This window comes from Gossypium hirsutum, chromosome A11 (genome assembly GCF_007990345.1).
Source record: "Gossypium hirsutum isolate 1008001.06 chromosome A11, Gossypium_hirsutum_v2.1, whole genome shotgun sequence".
Classification (NCBI taxonomy): domain Eukaryota; kingdom Viridiplantae; phylum Streptophyta; class Magnoliopsida; order Malvales; family Malvaceae; genus Gossypium; species Gossypium hirsutum.
This window is the reverse complement of record NC_053434.1, coordinates 116,374,855-116,394,315: the sequence shown is the minus strand read 5'-3', so window position 1 is coordinate 116,394,315 and position 19,461 is coordinate 116,374,855. Positions and strand designations below refer to the sequence as shown.

The window sequence follows — 19,461 nt, the reverse complement described above, 5'->3', positions numbered from 1 at the left end:
AAAATCCAATATATGAAAAAAAAAGCTTTAAAAAAATTTTATCTTTTGTATTAATTATATATCCTTTCAATATATTAGGAAATTAAATTAAAATTTTTAATTTACTAATTAATTTTGTTTTTCTAGAGATAGAGATGCATGGGTTAGCAATTTTTTTTAATTTTAATATATATAAAGTTTATCTATTATCTCTTTAATAATTTAAATTATAATGAAAATTTTAATATATTAAAATTAATATTATCTCTTTTACAATTATATAAGAAATTATTTAATATATAAATTAAAAAACAATCAATTATATACCAAAAAAAACTTTAAAATTATTTTAAATAATAGTACTTTAATTTTTTTCATTTTTAACATATATTCTTTTTTGGTGACACGAACTTCTTCTTTACGATAAGAGTTGAGCAAAGAATCGAAAGGTGGATATTTTTGTTGGCTTTGGCTGCAAATAATCGAGAATGAGACTTTGGGATAGTTTATGGACTTGGGTTTTGCTGCAAATGAATAGATTGATGGGAATAAGAGGGTTTGAGCTTAATTATTGTTCTGTCCAATTCATAATAGTTTTGCTTAAGGAACTGCTTACCTTGTTCGATTACTACGAGAATTCCATCTTCAGAGCAGATTATAACAGGTAGAATCCGTGTGGAAAAGATGTTGCTAATCTTTAGAGCAGAAACTTTTAAGGATTTAGGGAAAACTTTTAGGAGAAAACAATTAGGGATTTTGGGGATGGAGTGGGGATAAAACCGAGCATAGCAAAATGGCGACATTTTGCTCAAAATAAAATTATGTTTTGTGGCGTTTTTACAATAACGCCACTAATGCTTGATATTTAGTGGCGTTTACCCAATAGCGCCGCTAATAATTTTTGCGCCTTTTTGATAAAAGGAGGTCGTCAAGCTTATTGCCCATACATATTTGTCGTGTTTTCCCAATAGCACCGCTAATGCTCGACATTTACCTGCATTTTTACACTAGAGCCACTAATGCTTGACATTTAACGTCAGTAATCGCAAAATAGAATGACGTCGTTTTAATTAAACTTTTGACGGTGTTTTTGAAAAAGTGTCGCTAATTCTTGATTTTTAGCAGCGTTTTTCCAAAAGCGCCGCTAATACTTGATCTTTAGTGGCATTTTTAAAAAAGCGCTGCTAACTTTCGATCTTTAGCGGTGTTTTTCAAAAAGCGCCGCTAAGCCACTAGATACGCAACATAAAAATGACGTCGTTTAAGCTAAAGTAGAACGCTGCTAATGCATTTGATAGTAATAAATTTTAATAGTTTAATTATTTCTTAAATCCCTATTAAACTAAGTTTGTTTTGTTTCAAACAATAATCTAATTTGTAAAATTTTATAATTGTGTACGAAATTAATTTTAAAAAATAAAATCTTAAACGCTAAAACCATAAACCCTAAACCTTAAATATATATATTACAAGGTACAAAAGTTATTAAAGAAGAATATTATTGCTTACTTAAACCCTAAAATAAATTGATTTTTTATCATTTTTATCAAAATTCCTAACTCTAATACCTTAACCCTTAAAACCATAAACACTAAGATCCTAAACCATAAATACTAAACCCTAAACAACAAACTTTAAAACACTAAAGCCCAACTCAAAATAACAATTAAACCCTAAACCATAAACTTAACATATAAATATTAAACCATAAACCATAAAACTCTAAATCTTAAACCCTAAACCTTAAATATTAAACCCTAAACCAAAATATAAATTTAATCAATATTACTGCTTCCACAACTTATTATAAACATAAGCTTTTACATTAATATCTATATTTATACACATCATCCATATGAATTTTTTTGTTTAGGGTTTTAGGGTTTATGGTTTATGGTTTATGTTTTTAGAATTTAGGGTTTAGGGATTAATGATTTAGAGTGTAGTTTATATTTTTTATAAAGTTAGTTTCAGATATAAAAATAAAATCGAATTCAAAACAAAAATAAGAAAAAAAATGAAAATTAAATTAAATCGGATCAAATCGAAATGAGTGTCGGTTACCCTACACGAAAAAGCTGCTCAACTTTTTACGGCGTTTGGACCAAAAACGTCGCTATAGATCAACTTTATGTACCGTTTGGATTAAAAACGCCGCTATTGATAGGTTTTTAGTGGCGTTTGTACCAAAAACGGCGCTATTGCTCAGTTTTTAGTGGTGTTTGGATAAAAAAGGCCGCTATTGCTTAGTTTTTTTGTAAATGCCGCTAATGTATAATCTTTACGGCATTTTTTGTCCAAACACCACTAAAAACGCTGTTAAAGCCTTATTTTCCTATAGTGAAACTTTGGGCCAAGATGCCAGTGACCCAATTCAATAATTCCACATTGAAATGGGGGAATCTAGTTTGAGCTTGGTTCAAATCTAAGCCTATTGTGTGATGCCTTCAGAGTTGTCAATCTCGTGAGATTAGAAAAATGGGTTTCTAATACAACTCCTTCCAATAAGTTAAACTCAAAATCTAGAGTTTCCAAACTTTCCATTTGTCCAATACATAGGGGAAAGTACCATTCAATTGATTTTCTGAAACATCAAAGAACTTCAAAGATGATAACTCCCCTATAGACAATGGAATTTGACCATTTAAATTATTTTCTGAAACATCAAAGAATATCAAAGATGATAACTTCCCTATAGACAATGGAATTTGACCATATACTTGATTTTCTGAAACATCAAACAAATTCAAAGATGATAACTCCCCTATAGACAATGGAATTTGACCATTTAATTGATTTTCTGAAAGTTCAAGGTGAGTAACAGAGCTCAAGTTTCCAATGGAACTCGAGATTGTTCCTTGTAACTGGGAATCCCTAAGACGAAGGAACTGAAGACGGTTTAAAGTATACAAAGAATTGGGTATGGACGAATTGAGATGATTCCAACTAAGATCAAGAACTTCAAGAAATGAGGTGTTCCCAAAGTTATCTGGAATTGGTCCTTCCAAAGAATTGCCACTAAGATCAATTGACAAAAGACCATGAAGACTAAATATCGACTTAGGTATTGAAGAAAAGCTGTTCCCAGAAATATCAAGAACAAGCAGTGATTTTGTAGAATTGGCATTGATCGAAGATGGATCATCTTTTAAATCACAATTTGACAAGTGCAACTCTAACAAAGTAGGATGTTTGAATGTACCTGTATCCAGTCATTTGCTTTAGAAAGATTCACATAGCTCAAATCAAGGTACTGCAAGGAAGAAAGTTCAGAAACCCATTGAAGACTTTCTGGTTCGAGATCATTACCTCCAAGGTCAAGATAATGCAACCTTGAGAGATTCCCAAGGTTATGAGGAATTCCTCCCTGGAATTGTTCATAAGAGAGGTTAAGATATGTTAAACTCCTTAGCATACCCAAAAATTCTGGTATTTGGATGCTGCTAAAATTGTTATTGCTGAAGTCCAGGGAACTAAGATGCTTCAACTCCAGCAGTGAAGGATTTATTTTGCCTCGTAGTTTTGACCGCTCGTAAGCTTCCCTTTCAGCTAGTGGTGCGTCAAAATCTGGGGCTGAAAGAGGAGGAGCAGCCAAATGCAGTTGGTTGACGTGGCCTGTTGAGTTATGGCAGACGATACCAATCCATTCACAGCAATCCCCACCTTCAACCCATGAAGATAATCTGTTTGAAGGATCAATAAGATCATTCTTGAATTTCAAAAGAGCTTCTATCTCACTTTGAATGCAAAGTAGGTTGGTATTGGCATCACAAATGGTAAAACAGATAGTAACAATGAGAAGAAGAAAAGGGAAAAAGGAAATAGGAAGAGGAGTAGTCATGGTTGCAATAGCCATTGCTCACAACTCCATATATATACAGTAAGCTTAGCTAAAACACAAAAATACATGAAGTGTAAGGAAGTTTCTTCAAACAAAATGCATTGAATTGATAATAGGCCGTCGGAAATTCCAAAACCCCAAATTTCCACAAAATTTGGTATGAAGGGAAATTTCTAATTAATTGCATTTAATTTTCCACAAAATATAATATGAATTTCGATTACTAAATTAAAGAAATGTTATAAAACCCAGTCAAACAAATTGGATGCCGTGGTCCCTTAATCATTTCTTCATGCATAAAATAATATTAAATAAATTATAAAAAAATCTAAAATTATAATAATTAAAGTAAATTATACAACGTCTACACTTAATGGGTCTGCAGAATATGAATGATTAATCATTAGATTCGCTCCATAAATACTTTGAAAATTAAAAATAATTAAGTAAATTATAAGAATTTTTTATCTAATTCTATTTTAAAATTTAAAGAGTTTACTTTTTTATATTTTCTGGAATTTTTTAAATTTCTACTTTTTTTATATATTTTCTTAAAATTTAAAAATATTTTAAATTTTTTGAATTTTTAAAATGTGAAATATAAGATAAAATAATATCACGTAAACATGAAATATGAAATGCTTGTGACCTATAACACAGGATGTCATGCCTGTGTTTGGTAGCCAACCTCAATTATTGCAGATTCTAATTTTATTAAAAGTAAACTACAACTAAAATCACTAAATTAATAATAAATTTACGTTTTAATTATTCAATTTTTAAATATTATAAAATATTATAAATACGAGTATTTACTTAAATCCTACTTAAATTTATTTATTTCTTACTGCTCCAGTTAATATGTCACTATTTGCTTTTATAATACACATGTAAAACTCGAATTAGTGAAACGAAATAAACGGAAATGGATTCTTCAAAATTAGTGAAAGTTGAAGAAATTGGCACAATATTCATGTAATAATTCTTACTGTGAGGCAATGAGTAGGAAGTCAATGAATAGAGACAAAGAAGCTAGTTTTCGTATTTTTTTAATGAAAGTTGGAGAATACTTTTAACGGGAAACGAGTAAGGAAAGTCATGTGGGTGGGAGTGGGAGTTGGTACCTTTGCTTTTGAATTTTGATGCTTTTCTTTTTTCTTGCTTTTGGTCATTATCCCAAATTTCCAAGTAACCTTCATTTTGATAAGTTGATGTAATAACTTAATCTGTTATTAATTTGATGAAAGAAATTAGAAAAATATCTTTTTATAATTAAAATAAATTTTATTATTCGAAGACATTTTTGTTTTTTTATTTAAAAAACTAACAAAAATATGTGCATATGATAAATTCTACGTATGCTCTTTTTAAAAGTCGGATTGTATTTTATTCATTTTACTTTTAAAAGGGGTAAATTAGCATTTGTATGTTAGATTAAATAGCAAACTGGTTATTTCTTTAAAAAATTCATCCATTTCACTATTTAAAATCGGCGTAACTAACAAAATAACAAGATAATTACTTATGACATGCCACGTGTACTTTATTATATTAGAAGGGTGGGCTCGGCCCCAAAATTGAAGTTGTTAATAGAGTTGTGAGAATGAATACGGCTGATGTGTGTTTACTTCAAGAAATGGAATTAGAATCGATGTCAGTGGAGCTGGTTAGGAAAATATGGGGTAATGATCGTTTCGATTTTAAATATGCCGCTGCTGTGGAAAGGTCAGGGGGCTTATTAACGATTTGGGATAAGGATAGTTTTTTGGCAGATGTTGATTTGTGTGAGAGGAGGATCATTGCAGTAGCAGGAAAATGGGTGGCCGAAGAGAAGGAGGTGACTCTGATTTATGTTTATGATCCAAACAGCTGTGCAGAACAAAAAATATTGTGGGAAGAAATTTGTGGATTGAGAAATCAATTTTGTAAAGCATGGATTATAGGTGGTGATTTTAACGTGGTGAGAAATCGGGGTTAACGCATTGCTGCAGCATGCTAGACAATATGGCTAGCAAGAAATGGACTGATTTTTTATGGAAGGAGAGTGAATATGGCGAACTTGGTTTTTCAATCTAAGATGAGGGCATTGTTGTGGATTAGATTATCTCATAATAATCTCATGCTGCAGGAGAAATTTTGGCGGTTATATCTCCACAAAGATGTCGGGTGGTGTCTAATAATTCTAATTATGTTGCTTCGTTTTGGAGACCCCATCCTCTTGGTTGGTTAAAATTCAATGTATGTGGTATAGCGAAAGAGGACAAAGCAGGGTGTGTGTTGCGCGGAAGCGTGTGAAAGAGTATAATTATTGTACTGAAAAATCACACTAAGTTCAATTCCCAGGAAAGAGAGGTAGATCACGAAGATCACTTGAATACCAAGTCTTTCCTAGCCAGAATATCCCTTTATCGTAATTTAATAGCACAATAAATCACTACAATCACATTCACAAAATATGCAAAATAAATAATAAAGAACACCAGAATTTTAACGAGGTTCAGCAAATTTTGCCTACGTCCTCGGGCACTACCAAATATATTTCACTCCAAAAATTACAAGTGAAATTTACAAATAGGGAGAGAGAATAATGCCTTAAGTAGAGAATGGCAATTATGGGATGAAGAAAGTAAGAAATGGTTAGGCCTATTTATAGTTGAGGTTTAAGGATCAACTTGCAATGTCCCTATACAATTAGGGACCAAAATTGCAATTATCCCATGCCAACTTTTAACCCAACTTGCCAACCAATCTTACTTTCTACTTTCGGTGCCCACCCTTTTTGACTTTTCAAACAATGTGGGTGGGTTCCAATAATCTCCACCTTGAAGATTTGATTAGGATAATCTTATCTTCACACAATTCTTTCTGCCTTTGACAACAATACTTGATAGTGCCTTCTTCAACTGTTAAACTTGCAGGATATTAATCAAGTTCAAACAATGTTCAAACTTGGTTACTGTTACCACCTTGGTCATCATATCTGCGGGATTATCTGCAGTCTTGATCTTCTGAAGACAAATTTTCCCCTCTTCAATAATTTCCCGTACAAAATGGAATCGTACGTCGATATGCTTTGTACGTGCATGATAGACCTGATTCTTTGCTAAATGAATAGCACTTTGACTATCACAATACACGTTAATATGCTCCTGAACCAACCCCAAGGTTTTAGCCATACCTTGTAACCAAATAGCCTCCTTTACAGCCTCTGTTACAGCCATGTACTCGGCTTCTGTGGTTGACAACGCAACTGTAGACTGTAATGTAGACTTCCAACTTATTGGTCCTCCAGCAAGTATAAACACATAACCGGTGGTTGATCTTCGCTTGTCCAAATCACCGGCATAGTCAGAATCAACGTACCCAATAACACATTTACCAAGTATATTATCCTGCTTGAATAGTAATCCAACATCTACGGTCTTCTGAATATACCGTAGAATCCATTTCACAGCTTGCCAATGTCCTTTTCCAGGATTATGCATATACCTGCTCACTATACTAACTGCTTGTGAAATGTCGGGTCTTGTACACACCATTGCATACATCAAGCTACCCACTGCATTAGAATACGGAACTTGCAACATGTATTCTCGTTCCGTATTCATCGAAGGAGATAGTTGTGCAGAAAGCTTGAAATGAGAAGCCAACGGGGTACTTACAGGTTTTGTTTGCTCGTTCATGCCAAACTGCTGTAGTACCTTCTTCAAATACTGCTTCTGAGACAAGCTAACTCTATCATGAGCTCTATCTCTCCAAATTTCCATGCCGAGAATCTTTTTAGCTTCTCCTAGATCTTTCATCTCAAACTCGAGATTGAGTTGAGTTTTCAATCTTTCAATCTCAATTTTGCTCTTAGATGCTATTAGCATATCATCAACATATAAGAGCAAGTATATGAAAGTTCCTTCTTGTAGCTTCTGAAAATATACGCAATGATCAAATTTACTTCTTGTGTACCTTTGCCCTTTCATGAACTGATCAAATCGCTTGTACCACTGCCTCGGAGATTGCTTCAATCCATAAAGCGACTTTGTCAGTTTGCAAACCCAATTTTCTTTTCCAACAACCTTGAATCCATCTGGCTGAGTCATATAGATTTCCTCTTCCAAATCACCGTGTAAAAACGCGGTCTTCACATCAAGCTGAACTAGTTCAAGATCATATTGCGCAACCAAGGCTAGCAAAATCCGAATAGACGAATGCTTCACAACTGGAGAAAACACTTCATTGTAGTCTATTCCTTCTTTCTGAGCGTAACCCTTTGCTACCAATCTAGCCTTGTATCGAATTTCATTTTTATCAGGAAATCCTTCCTTCTTTGCATATACCCATTTGCATCCAATTGCCTTCTTTCCCTTGGGTAGTGTCACCAACTCCCAGGTCCTATTTTTATGAAGAGACTGCATTTCTTCATTCATTGCTTGCTTCCACTTTACACCATCAGGGTTACTTATTGCTTCTGTGTAAGTAGAAGGAACATCATCATCTGCAATTGGAAGTGCATAGGCCACTATATCATCAAAGCGAGCAGGCTTACGAATCTCTCTTCTTGGCCTCCTATATGCAATTGAATCTTGTTGCTGTAGAGGTTCTTGGGTAGGAACCTCTTCATCATTTGTCCCTTCAATATTAGCTGGATCATCGTTAACCTTTTCAAGCTCCACCTGCTGCAAAGTACTACTGGTTTTGCCATCCTTTTGTGAATCCTTGTACTTTAACATGGTTGATTCATCAAAAGTCACATTTCTACTGAAAACAATCTTCCTTGTATCAGGACACCAGAGACGGTATCCTTTTACTCCATCAGTTATACCCAAGAATAATGCTTTCTTTGCTCTTGGGTCTAACTTAGATTCTTTTACATAATAATATGCAGTGGAACCAAATACATGTAAAGAATCATAATCAGTAGCAGATTTACCAGTCCACATCTCCATAGGAGTTTTTCCATTTATTGCAGCTGATGGCAAACGGTTAATTAGATGGCACGCATATGTAACTGCCTCAGCCCAAAATTCCTTACCCAATCCAGCATTGGACAACATACATCGACCTTTCTCCAGTATAGTTCGATTCATGCGTTCTGCCACCCCATTCTGCTGTGGTATATCCCGAACAGTGAAGTGTCGCACAATGCCCTCATCTTGACATACTTGTAGAAATGGATCATTTTTGTACTCAGTGCCATTATCTGATCGAAGTCGTTTGACCTTTCGACCAGTCTGAGTCTCCACCATCTTTTTCCATTTCAGAAATGCATCCAAAACTTCAATTTTTCTTTTCATTAGATACACCCATACTTTTCTTGAATAATCATCAACAAAAGTAACAAAATAGTGCATACCTCCCAAAGAAGCCACTTTGGTAGGTCCCCACACATCACTGTGAACATAGTCCAGAATTCCTTTCGTATTGTGAATTGCTGGACCAAATTTTACCCTCTTCTGCTTTCCCAGAACACAATGTTCACAGAATTCCATTTTGCAAGAATTTGCACCTTTCAACAAGCCTTGCTTCGCCAATGTCTGCAAAGTTTTTTCACCAGCATGTCCCAATCGCATATGCCATAATCTGGTAGCCTCTGAATCTACATCTTTTGTAGAAACTGTTGATGTTGATCCAATAATTGTACTTCCATTTAAAAAGTACAAGTTATTTCTTCTTGTGCCTTTCATCACCATCAATTGCCCAGCTACTACTTTTAGTAATCCATCTCTCAAAGTGATTGTGAGCCCTTTAGATTCTAGGGCCCCTAATGAGATGAGATTTTTTTCAGGCTAGGTACGTAGCGAACATTTGTCAAGACTTGGATTGAGCCGTCGTGATTCTTCAATTAGACTGTACCTACTCCCATTGTCTGACAAGCACTATCATTGCCCATAAGAACAATTCCACCTTCTAGCTCTTTAAGACTAGAAAACCAGTCCTTATTAGGACACATATGGTAAGTACATCCTGAATCCAAAATCCACTCATCCGTTTGACATGCCATTGCCATGCCAACCAAGCTAAAGTCTGACTCCTCATCATGCTCCGCTACACATGCATTAGAAATAGCCTTGCCCTTTTGTAGCTTAGGACAATTCTTGTTCCAATGCCCTTTTTCATGGCAAAAGGCACATTCATCTTTGGCGGGTCTCCCTTTGGACTTTCCTCTTCTACCAGATTTGCTGCTGTGTGAACGACCTCTTACTGTTAAGACTTCTGCAGTTGTATCTCTGTGATCTCTTTTATCTTTCTTTCGAGTCTCAAATCTATACAACGCACTACAGACTGCATCAAATGTGATCGTGTCCTTCCCATGAAGCAATGTGGTGGTAAGATGATCATATTCATCAGGAAGGGAATTCAACAACAATAATGCCTTGTCTTCATCTTCAAATTTCTCATCCAAATTTAGCAAGTCTGCTAAAATTTTATTGAATGAGTTTACATGGTCATTCATCGACATACCTGGTGCGTACGTGAATCGATAAAGTTTCTTTTTCATATAAAGCCTATTTTCAAGACTTTTCGTTAGAAACTTTTCTTCCAGTGTATCCCATAACTTCTTCGTTGATGTCTCCCTCATGACAGAGTACTTCTGCTCTTTGGCCAAACATAGGCGGATTGTACCACACGCCTGTCTATTGATCTTGGCCCACTCCTTGTCATCCATCTTGTCAGGTTTTTCTTCAAGGGCTATATCTAGCTCTTGCTGACATAAGACATCCAGGATCTCACATTGCCACATACCAAAATTATTGGTACCGTCAAATTTATCTACTTCAAATTTTGCATTTGTCACAGTAGTCCTTGCTGATGACGATGCTGCTGCCATTTTTCTCCTCAATCCCAACTACTGTATACGTGAACAGTACCGTATATGTAAATAGTGCCATATATGTAAATAGTATCGTATACATGAATAGTGTCGTATACGTGAATAGTACCGTAAACGGTCGTATTCCCCAAGTACGAATCTGGCTCTGGTACCGATTGTTGCGCGGAAGCGTGTGAAAGAGTATAATTATTGTACTGAAAAATCACACTAAGTTCAATTCCCAAGAAAGAGAGGTAGATCACGAAGATCACTTGAATACCAAGTCTTTCCTAGCCAGAATATCCCTCTATCGTAATTTAATAGCATAATAAATCACTACAATCACAGTCACAAAATATGCAAAATAAATAATAAAGAACACCAGAATTTTAACGAGGTTCAGCAAATTTTGCCTACGTCCTCGGGCACTACCAAATATATTTCACTCCAAAAATTACAAGTGAAATTTACAAATAGGGAGAGAGAATAATGCCTTAAGTAGAGAATGGCAATTATGGGATGAAGAAAGTAAGAAATGGTTAGGCCTATTTATAGTTGAGGTTTAAGGATCAACTTGCAATGTTCCTATACAATTAGGGACCAAAATTGCAATTATCCCATGCCAACTTTTAACCCAACTTGCCAACCAATATTACTTTCTACTTTCGGTGCCCATCCTTTTTGACTTTTCAAACAATGTGGGTGGGTTCCAATAGTGTGAAGGAATTTTGAGAGATTTGGAGGGGATTGCAAGAGAGATATTTTTTGCTACAGTTGATACAAATGTTGCTGAGAAAATTGAGATTGGAGCGGTGAAGATTGCCCTCGAAGTCTTTTTATCTATGAATTGGAAGTCTTCTAATTCTCTGGTTATTGAATTAGGTTCTTCAGTATTGTTTTCTTGGTGTATTAATAAAGTGTTGAGATTTTAGTCGCTTCATGCAACTTTTTCAGATATTGATTCTGCTAAGCACAAGGCTGGATCTGTCGTCTTCTCTTTGGCGGATGGGAATGGAAATGACATGGCGTTCTCATTGGCATTGGCAGGTGTTAATCGGCCACAAGTGTTTAAAGGTTGGTGGTGATTTTTTTGCTTTGATGCTAGAACTATGCTTTCAACTTGTCTGCTCTGTTTTGTTTCTGACAATCGAGTAGTTTGAATGAAAAAAAAAAGAAAAAGAAAAAGAAAGGATCAGTTTTTAATATATATAGATGAACTTTTTAAATGACCTATTTACTCTTTGATATAAAATTTAATGATTAATTTACTATCTTTTTTTAATATAAGAGACAAAATGCAATTTGACTCATGGTACAAGAGTTTTCATAATATTTTTACTCTAATATTTTCTTTCTTTATATATCTTGAGTAAGCAAAAGGAAAAAAAGTTTTTCTTTATTTTATTTATCCCTTTCAATTCCAAGGAATAGCTTCAAATTAAGTTTTTATTAGATATTAATTATTGTTAAGTCTATATTATTAGAGATGTTAATTGATTGGATTGGGTCGAGTTTATGTATGATATTAGTATATTTTATATTTGTCCAAGTCCAATCTAGCATGAAATTTTTTCCAAGGTTATTTATATTTGTAAATGGCTAACTTAAGTTGGTTTTAGGTCTATCTATATCTTTTTTAAAAATTATATTATTTTTTATTTTGATATTTAATATTTAAATTTTTTTTTATTAAAAATTTAAATATAGACAACTTAACATGTTTCCTTAATATTTACATAGTATTATATTAGCGTAAACTATAAAAATAGTCACCCAACTATTAACGTATTTCAATTTATACTATAAGTATAGCACAATCTAGCTCTGATGTCAATTGTTGGAAAAAAAATCTAGTTTAAAACGATTTTCTGTCACAGCAAAAATTAACAATTTTGAAAACAAAGTCTGTTTATGATATTTATAGTAATAATTTTTTCCCGAAAAGTACATGTGTTTTGTGTGAGGCGAATCCTAAATGTTTTCAACTTTCAACCAAGCGACCTTCTCCCCTATTCTCCTACCACATGTATTTCATTTTTTTTAATGTTTATGGATTTTTTTAATAAAGTATGTGTGGGTTGCCATACTGGTTGCCATGCCAATATAAATTTAAAAATTAATATTTTAGTCAACATTTCTATTAAAAAATTATTTGACTATTTAAAAGGTTAATGGTTAAATTTAGCTCAAAAAAAGAATAATATCAAATTTACAAAAATGAAAACATTGAGGGTTAAATTTGTTATTTTTTCAAATAAAAATTGTCATATTAAAAAAATGTAAAAAAATTAAATAAATTAAAAGACTGAAAATTTGATAAAAATTCAAAAAAAAAATCTTTAAAATTGTAGGAATTATTTAAAAATTCGAAAAATTTATAAGAAATTTAAAAAATTTTGAAAAATATAAAAAAAAACTATAGTATTAAAAAATATGGTTGGCCACAATTGAGTCAATATGTTTATGGTACTAAACCTAAAGAGAACAAGTAAATAACTTAAATAAAGATTTTTTTACAATTTTTTTTTGTAATTTTTTAAAACTATTGGAATCTTTTATATATATATAGACACACACTAGTTCTCTTACCCATGCGATGCGTGAGCTTGTTTAGGGTATAAATTAGTTATATTAATCCTAAGAATCATGAAGATCTGTCAAAAATTAAATTTAATAATAAGGTAGTTAATAAATAAATTTAAGGGTAAACTACAAAAATGGTGAATTAAATATGGCTTTTGTTTTATTTTGGTCACACAACTATTAATTTTTTTTGATTTAGTCATTAAACTTTTTTAAATTATATATTTTAATCACTCTAAGTTGATGTGGTCTTATTTATTGGTCTAATAACAAAATTAACCCTCTACTGCTTACACATTCTATGAATTTGATCCTAAATATAAAAAATTCATCAAATTTAACTCTCAAGACATTTAAAAAAATTGTTAATTTTGTTATAATTCTAAAATTTTACACATTTCAAAAAGTTAAATTCTAATTTTAGAGTCTTGTGATAATTCCAGTCAACATACATTCCTATTAATGAATTTTCTTTTACAGAAATCAAAGAGATACAACGAGGAGAGTGAAGCCGATAGAATGGTGTGTTATATTTTGTGTCCTATACTTGTTTTGACATTTAATTTTATGGTCAACATGTGATGAGAATTACAAATATAATTATGATGCATTGATTTTTCCCCAAAATTTTAGAATTAGAATTAAATTGAAAATTTTTGTAATTGTTGAGGCCTAAAATAAAAATTTTTGTAAACATCGATAGTTAATTTTTTTTTGAATTTTTTATATTTAGGTTCAAATTGATAAAAATGTGTAAACATTAGAGGGTTAATTTTGTTATTTGACCAATTAAAAAAGCCCACATTAGCTTAGAGTGATTAAAATGTTTATTTTTTTATATAAATTTAATGACTAAATCAAAAAAACTAATAGCCGGGTGACCAAAATAAAACAGAAGACATATTTGATTCACCATTTTTATATAGTTTATTTTAAATTTAAACAATTTAATATGTGCATATAGTAATATTTTATTATTATAATAAAACAATCTATGTAACTTTAATTAATAATTATGTAAAATAATACTTATATATAGATGTACAAGTTTATTGTAATTAAATTAAAATATATATTTCATTAATTCATATTTTATATAAAATATTTACACATATATATTTTAATTAATTGCATGAATAAATCATTCTATTCTATCTTAAAATATTATTATTATTATTTCTCTTTCATTTAATATATATTATTCATATAAACTTTAAATTTTCATTTCTTATGAATTTTTTCAAATGAAGAAACTCTAAAAGCTAAGAAAAATAGTGAGAAAATTAACATTTATTTACAGTGTAGGTGTGAGATATGAGAGTATTATCTAATCAATATGGATTTATGCCCTTATCTAAACAAGTAAAATAATTTTTTTTAAATTTATTATTTCCATAAAAATTCAATCACTTTCTAAAATAAATCAAATTATATAAATGTAAAGAAATTAGAAATATAGTTTATTAATAATAACCCCACGTCTTATATTAATATGTTTAATAATATCTTATATATAAATAAGACGCCTCCCCACAAATTTCTTAACAATAGTTATTTCTCCCATATGTGCAGAATAATAAAAAATAATATTTCCAAAATACACCACGATTAAAAAAAAATACTATTCCTGATATATAGTATAATGTCTTTATTGAACGGAGGAATTCTTCTTACACCTTTGAATGAAATAATTGCACATTTGAATTATATCATGTCAAAAGTTAAGAGTTTGTATTATATATTTTTGCAATCATATTTTGAATAAATAATTTTACCTTTAAAATTGAATCATGCAAAAAATCACTCAAAAAAGAAAAAATAAAAAGTTTGTATTATATATTTTTACACTCGAATGTGCAGCACATATAAACACCATGAAAAAATGATGATGTGTCGTTTCAAAAAGTCATAATATTAAATGATGATTTAGAAAGGTCATAAAGTGTTGATTCAAAAAGGATATAACCTCAATATGGTTCTAACATTAAGTGTTGTTTCAAGATAGGCCCGTGGCAGGTTTTGACAAAGATGACGTTTTGAAAATTCATGGCAAGGTGGAGAGTGTTAGAGTTATGTGACTCAAATTCTAAGAAATTACTTGCAAGTCAAGATAAACAAAATCAAAGTGATTCGTTGCATATTGGGATACTCCAATATCAAAGTGATATGGGATAACATCCAAACAAAGGTAGTTAATAGATAAGAAATTGAAATAGGAAGCACTTATTATAAGACAAGTCACTCACCCAAGGTAACTCAAATGATTTTACTAACGTTATGCTAATCACGCTACTTTATATTTAATACGTTTTTGTGTATATTAATTAGAGTTTGTGGGTGTATACTGCGTTATCATTGATAGTTTCCATAGATTCATGGTTGAGAAAATGGTGAAGGACATGCAGCTTTGAGATGCCCTGTTTTATTGTTGGTTTCTCCATTTTGAGTTACAGTAAGAAGAGAAAGAGAAAAAAAAGGTGTTTTGGATTAATTATAAAAAGGTTCTTATGTTTTTGTCAAAAGTCAAAAGAAAGTGTCACATATCATCATTCAATTGTTTAATGTGCCACATCAACAATCCATTAGTGGATTAATGAATTTTTTAACAGTAGTGACTAGTTCAGACAATTATCATAATTAGAGTGACTAAACTGAGAAAAAAATTTTAGAGTGACCTTGGGTGTAGTTTACGCTTACACTTTTATGCATGTCTAAAATTACTAAATTTTTTTGAGAGAAAAAGAAATTCATTAATGAGAAACTCACAAAATAAAAGTGAACACAAAGAGGAAATGTACTAGTAAACCAGAGCCAACAGGCTCACGCCATACACCCGAACATACTATTCACAATCCTCATTTATATCAATGTAAGACATAATTGCAACATTTTTCGAGAAAAAGATGCATGGGAAAAAGCATTCCATTCTATGTGTTTTCCATATAACAAAGCCACTCACACAAGTGAGCAGGCTGCCCTATTGGCACACAAACAAGTCCAAAAAAAGGACAGATGCTAAAACTAAACTTTCAACACCAAACGATCATGTAGCAACACACCTAGCTCGGATGCATCAATTATACATGGTTTTTCCCCATCAAACTACATATCCATAGTAGCCCAAAACACATACAGTTTAGCACCGATATGGTCCAACTTTCGATAGTATGCATGCCTCCAAGGCCTAATGAAAAACAAGGGAGCCACTACACCCCAAAATCCCATTACAAAGCCAAGAACTATGCTGACATAAAGCCCATTCACTTTACTTCCTTCACCGCTACTTCCATTATTTTCAACTTCAGTTGAAAAATCTTTTGTGCTGCAGTTTTTAGTGAGAGGAGGTCCACAAAGATGATTGCCCATGTAAGAATAGTTTTCAAAGCTTTGAAGCTGAGTGCTTGTTGGGATTTGTCCTGTCAAGTTGTTGTAGGACACATTGAAGTGATTCAAGAAATTCAAATTGGAGAAACTTAGAGGGATTTCACCATTCAATCGATTCATCGACAAATCAAGAGATTCCATCAACTTCATGTTGCCAATGTTATCCGGAATATTTCCTGTTAGGAGATTCCCTGACAAATTTAATGATCGTAGCTCAACGAGGCGTCCAATTTCTTTTGGGATCTCTCCCGTAAGACTATTAGTTGAAAGGTCTATGCTGGTAACAAGCCCTAGTGTGGCACCGTATTCATCCTGTCGTCCTTTCAACACTAATAATGCACTCAAATAAAGACCTTCTGATACATACATATAGTTTTCCCGGTTGTTTCTGTTGGCCATTGAATACAATTTACGAAAACATTTTGGAATAGTGCCTGAAATGTTGTTATGGGCAAGGTCCAAATTCTGAAGATTTAGAAGATCAAAAATTTTATGAGGAATATGGCCGTCAAAATTATTTGATCGAAGGCTTATAATCCTAAGTAATGAGGAATTGTCTCCAATCCATGCTGGTACACTTCCATTGAAATGATTTTCACTAAGATCAAGCATAGTCAAACTGGAATTTTGCAATATGGATGGCAATTCTCCGAACATGCTATTGTTTCGAAGGTTTAGCACTGTAAGATTTATATGCCCTAAAGAAGGTGGTATTTTTCCGGTCAAATTGTTGCTTCCCAAATCTAAAAGCCCCAAATCCTGCCAATGATTCCAACAATCTGGAATTTCTCCTAAGATAAGATTTTTATCAATGTAAAGAACTTCCATTAATTCCCCACTTGATGAATTGCAAACTAATTCAAAAAGAGATCCGGAAAATGAATTATTTGATAAAATTAAATGTCGTAAATTTTTGAATACTCTTGGCAATGGTCCTCTGAATTGGTTTGATCTCAAGTCAACAATGTCTCTCACATTCAAATATGAAATCCCTCCAGTAAGTTGATTAAAGGAAAGATTTAAATATTCAAATTGAGTTGGAAGGTTCAAAAACCAAGTGGGCATGACATCTGAAATTCCTGCATCAGAGATATCTAACACAAACAACTTCTTTTGGAACTTTAACCACTGGGGAAACTTTGGGCCAAGATGCCAGTCAACCAATTCAATAATTTCACACTGAAATGGGGGAATCCAACTTGAGTTTGGTTCAAATCTAAGCCTATTGTGTGATGCTGTCAGAGTTGTCAATCTTGTGAGATTAGAAAAATGGGTTTCTAATACAACTCCTTCCAATAGATTATTCATAAAATCCAGAGTTTCCAAACTTTCCAGTTGTCCAAAAGATAGAGGAAAAGTACCATTTAATTGATTTTCTGAAACATCAAAAAACTTCAAAGATGATAACTCCTCTATGGATGATGGAATGGGACCAGAAATTTTGTTTTGAGCAAGGGACAAGTAAGATAGATTTTTAAATTGTCCAAGTTGATCAGTTAAATGGCCATAAAGTTGGTTATTGGACATATCCAATGACTCTAAGGAACCCAAACAACATCTAGACAAACTCTGTAGGATTTCTGATATTCCACCTTCAATTTTATTATATGACAAATCCATCTCCTTCAATTTGCACAGATATTCCAGAGAGGTTGGTAATCTTCCTTCCAACATATAATTATAAGAAAGATCAAGGTGAGTAATAGAGCTCAAGTTTCCAATGGCACTCGAGATTGTTCCTTGTAACTGGTTACCCCTAACACTAAGGAACTGAAGACGGTTTAAACTATACAACGAATTGGGTATGGATGAATCGAATGAGTTCCCACTAAGATCAAGAACTTCAAGAAACGAGAAGTTCCCAAAGTAATCTGGAATTGGGCCTTCCAAATAATTGAATCTAAGATCAATGGACACAAGACCATGAAGACTAAATATCCACTTAGGTACTGGAGAAAAGCGGTTCCAAGAAAGATCAAGAATAACCAGTGATTTTGATGAATTAACACTGATCGAAGATGGATGTAATCCACAACCTGACAAGTGCAACTCTAACAAAGAAGGAAGTTTGAATGTTACCCGTTCCAAATCACCAAGATAATTACCTCCAAGATCAAGATACTGCAACTTTGAAAGATTCCCCAGGTTATGAGGAATTGCTCCCTGGAATCATGCTCGAGAGAGGTTAAGATATGTTAAACTTTCCAGCAAACCGACAAACTTCGGGATCTGTATGCTGCTAAAATTGTTATTGCTCAAGTCCAGGGAACTGAGATGCTTCAGCTCCAGCAGTGAAGGATTTACTTTGCCTCCTAGCACGGAATTGTAGTAAGCTTCCCATTCAGCTGGTGGTGTGTCAAAATCTGGGGCTGAAAGAGGAGAAGCCAAGTGCAGTTGGTGGACGTGGCCTGTTGAGTTTTGGCAGAAGACACCAATCCACTCACAGCAATCCCTACCTTCAACCCATGAAGATAGCCTGTTTGAAGGATCAATAAGATCATTCTTGAATTTCAAAAGGGCTTCTCTCTCACTTTGAATGCAAAGTAGGTTGGAATTGGCATGACAAATGGTAAAACAGATAGCGGGAATGAGAAGAAGAAAAGGGAAAAAGGAAATTGGAAGAGGAGTTGTCATGGTTGCTATTGCCATTGCTCACAACTCCAAATATATAGACTAAGCTTAGCTAAAACACAAAAATACATGAAGCGCAAGGAAGTTTCTTCCAACAAAATGCATTTAATTGATAATAGGCTGCTGGAAATTTCAAAACCCCAAATTTCCGCATGAAAATTCTTCAAAAACCCCAAATTTCCACAAAATGCATTTAATGTCCACAAAATTTGGTATGAAGGGAAATTTCTAATTAATT

At 32.8% G+C, this 19,461-nt stretch overlaps 2 protein-coding genes across 2 annotated transcripts; both read right to left on the bottom strand.

The window, feature by feature from the left end:
* Positions 1–2,501: 2,501 nt before the first annotated feature.
* On the bottom strand, positions 2,502–3,835 carry LOC107904149 (receptor-like protein EIX2). Its single transcript, XM_041082171.1, has 2 exons — positions 3,289–3,835; positions 2,502–3,181 (listed from the first exon to the last, which is right to left on the bottom strand). Exons 1-2 carry the CDS (start codon positions 3,833–3,835, stop codon positions 2,502–2,504), a joined length of 1,227 nt encoding a protein of 408 aa, XP_040938105.1.
* Positions 3,836–16,310: 12,475 nt separating this feature from the next.
* LOC107961810 (receptor-like protein EIX2) lies at positions 16,311–19,241 on the bottom strand. The gene is made up of 2 exons (XM_041082170.1): positions 18,810–19,241; positions 16,311–18,755 (listed from the first exon to the last, which is right to left on the bottom strand). The coding sequence occupies exons 1-2, from the start codon at positions 19,239–19,241 to the stop codon at positions 16,311–16,313; spliced, it is 2,877 nt and encodes a 958-aa protein (XP_040938104.1).
* Positions 19,242–19,461: the final 220 nt, after the last annotated feature.

Excerpts from the sequence above, each read along its gene's own strand:
- LOC107961810 (XM_041082170.1), bottom strand. The coding sequence starts at position 19,241 with ATGGCAATAGCAACCATGACAACTCCTCTTCCAATTTCCTTTTTCCCT. Across the intron at positions 18,756-18,809 it reads GCATACAGATCCCGAAGTTT|GGAGCAATTCCTCATAACCT; the intron begins GTCGGTTTGCTG and ends GCATGATTCCAG.
- LOC107904149 (XM_041082171.1), bottom strand. The coding sequence starts at position 3,835 with ATGGCTATTGCAACCATGACTACTCCTCTTCCTATTTCCTTTTTCCCT. Across the intron at positions 3,182-3,288 it reads GCATTATCTTGACCTTGGAG|GTACATTCAAACATCCTACT; the intron begins GTAATGATCTCG and ends GACTGGATACAG.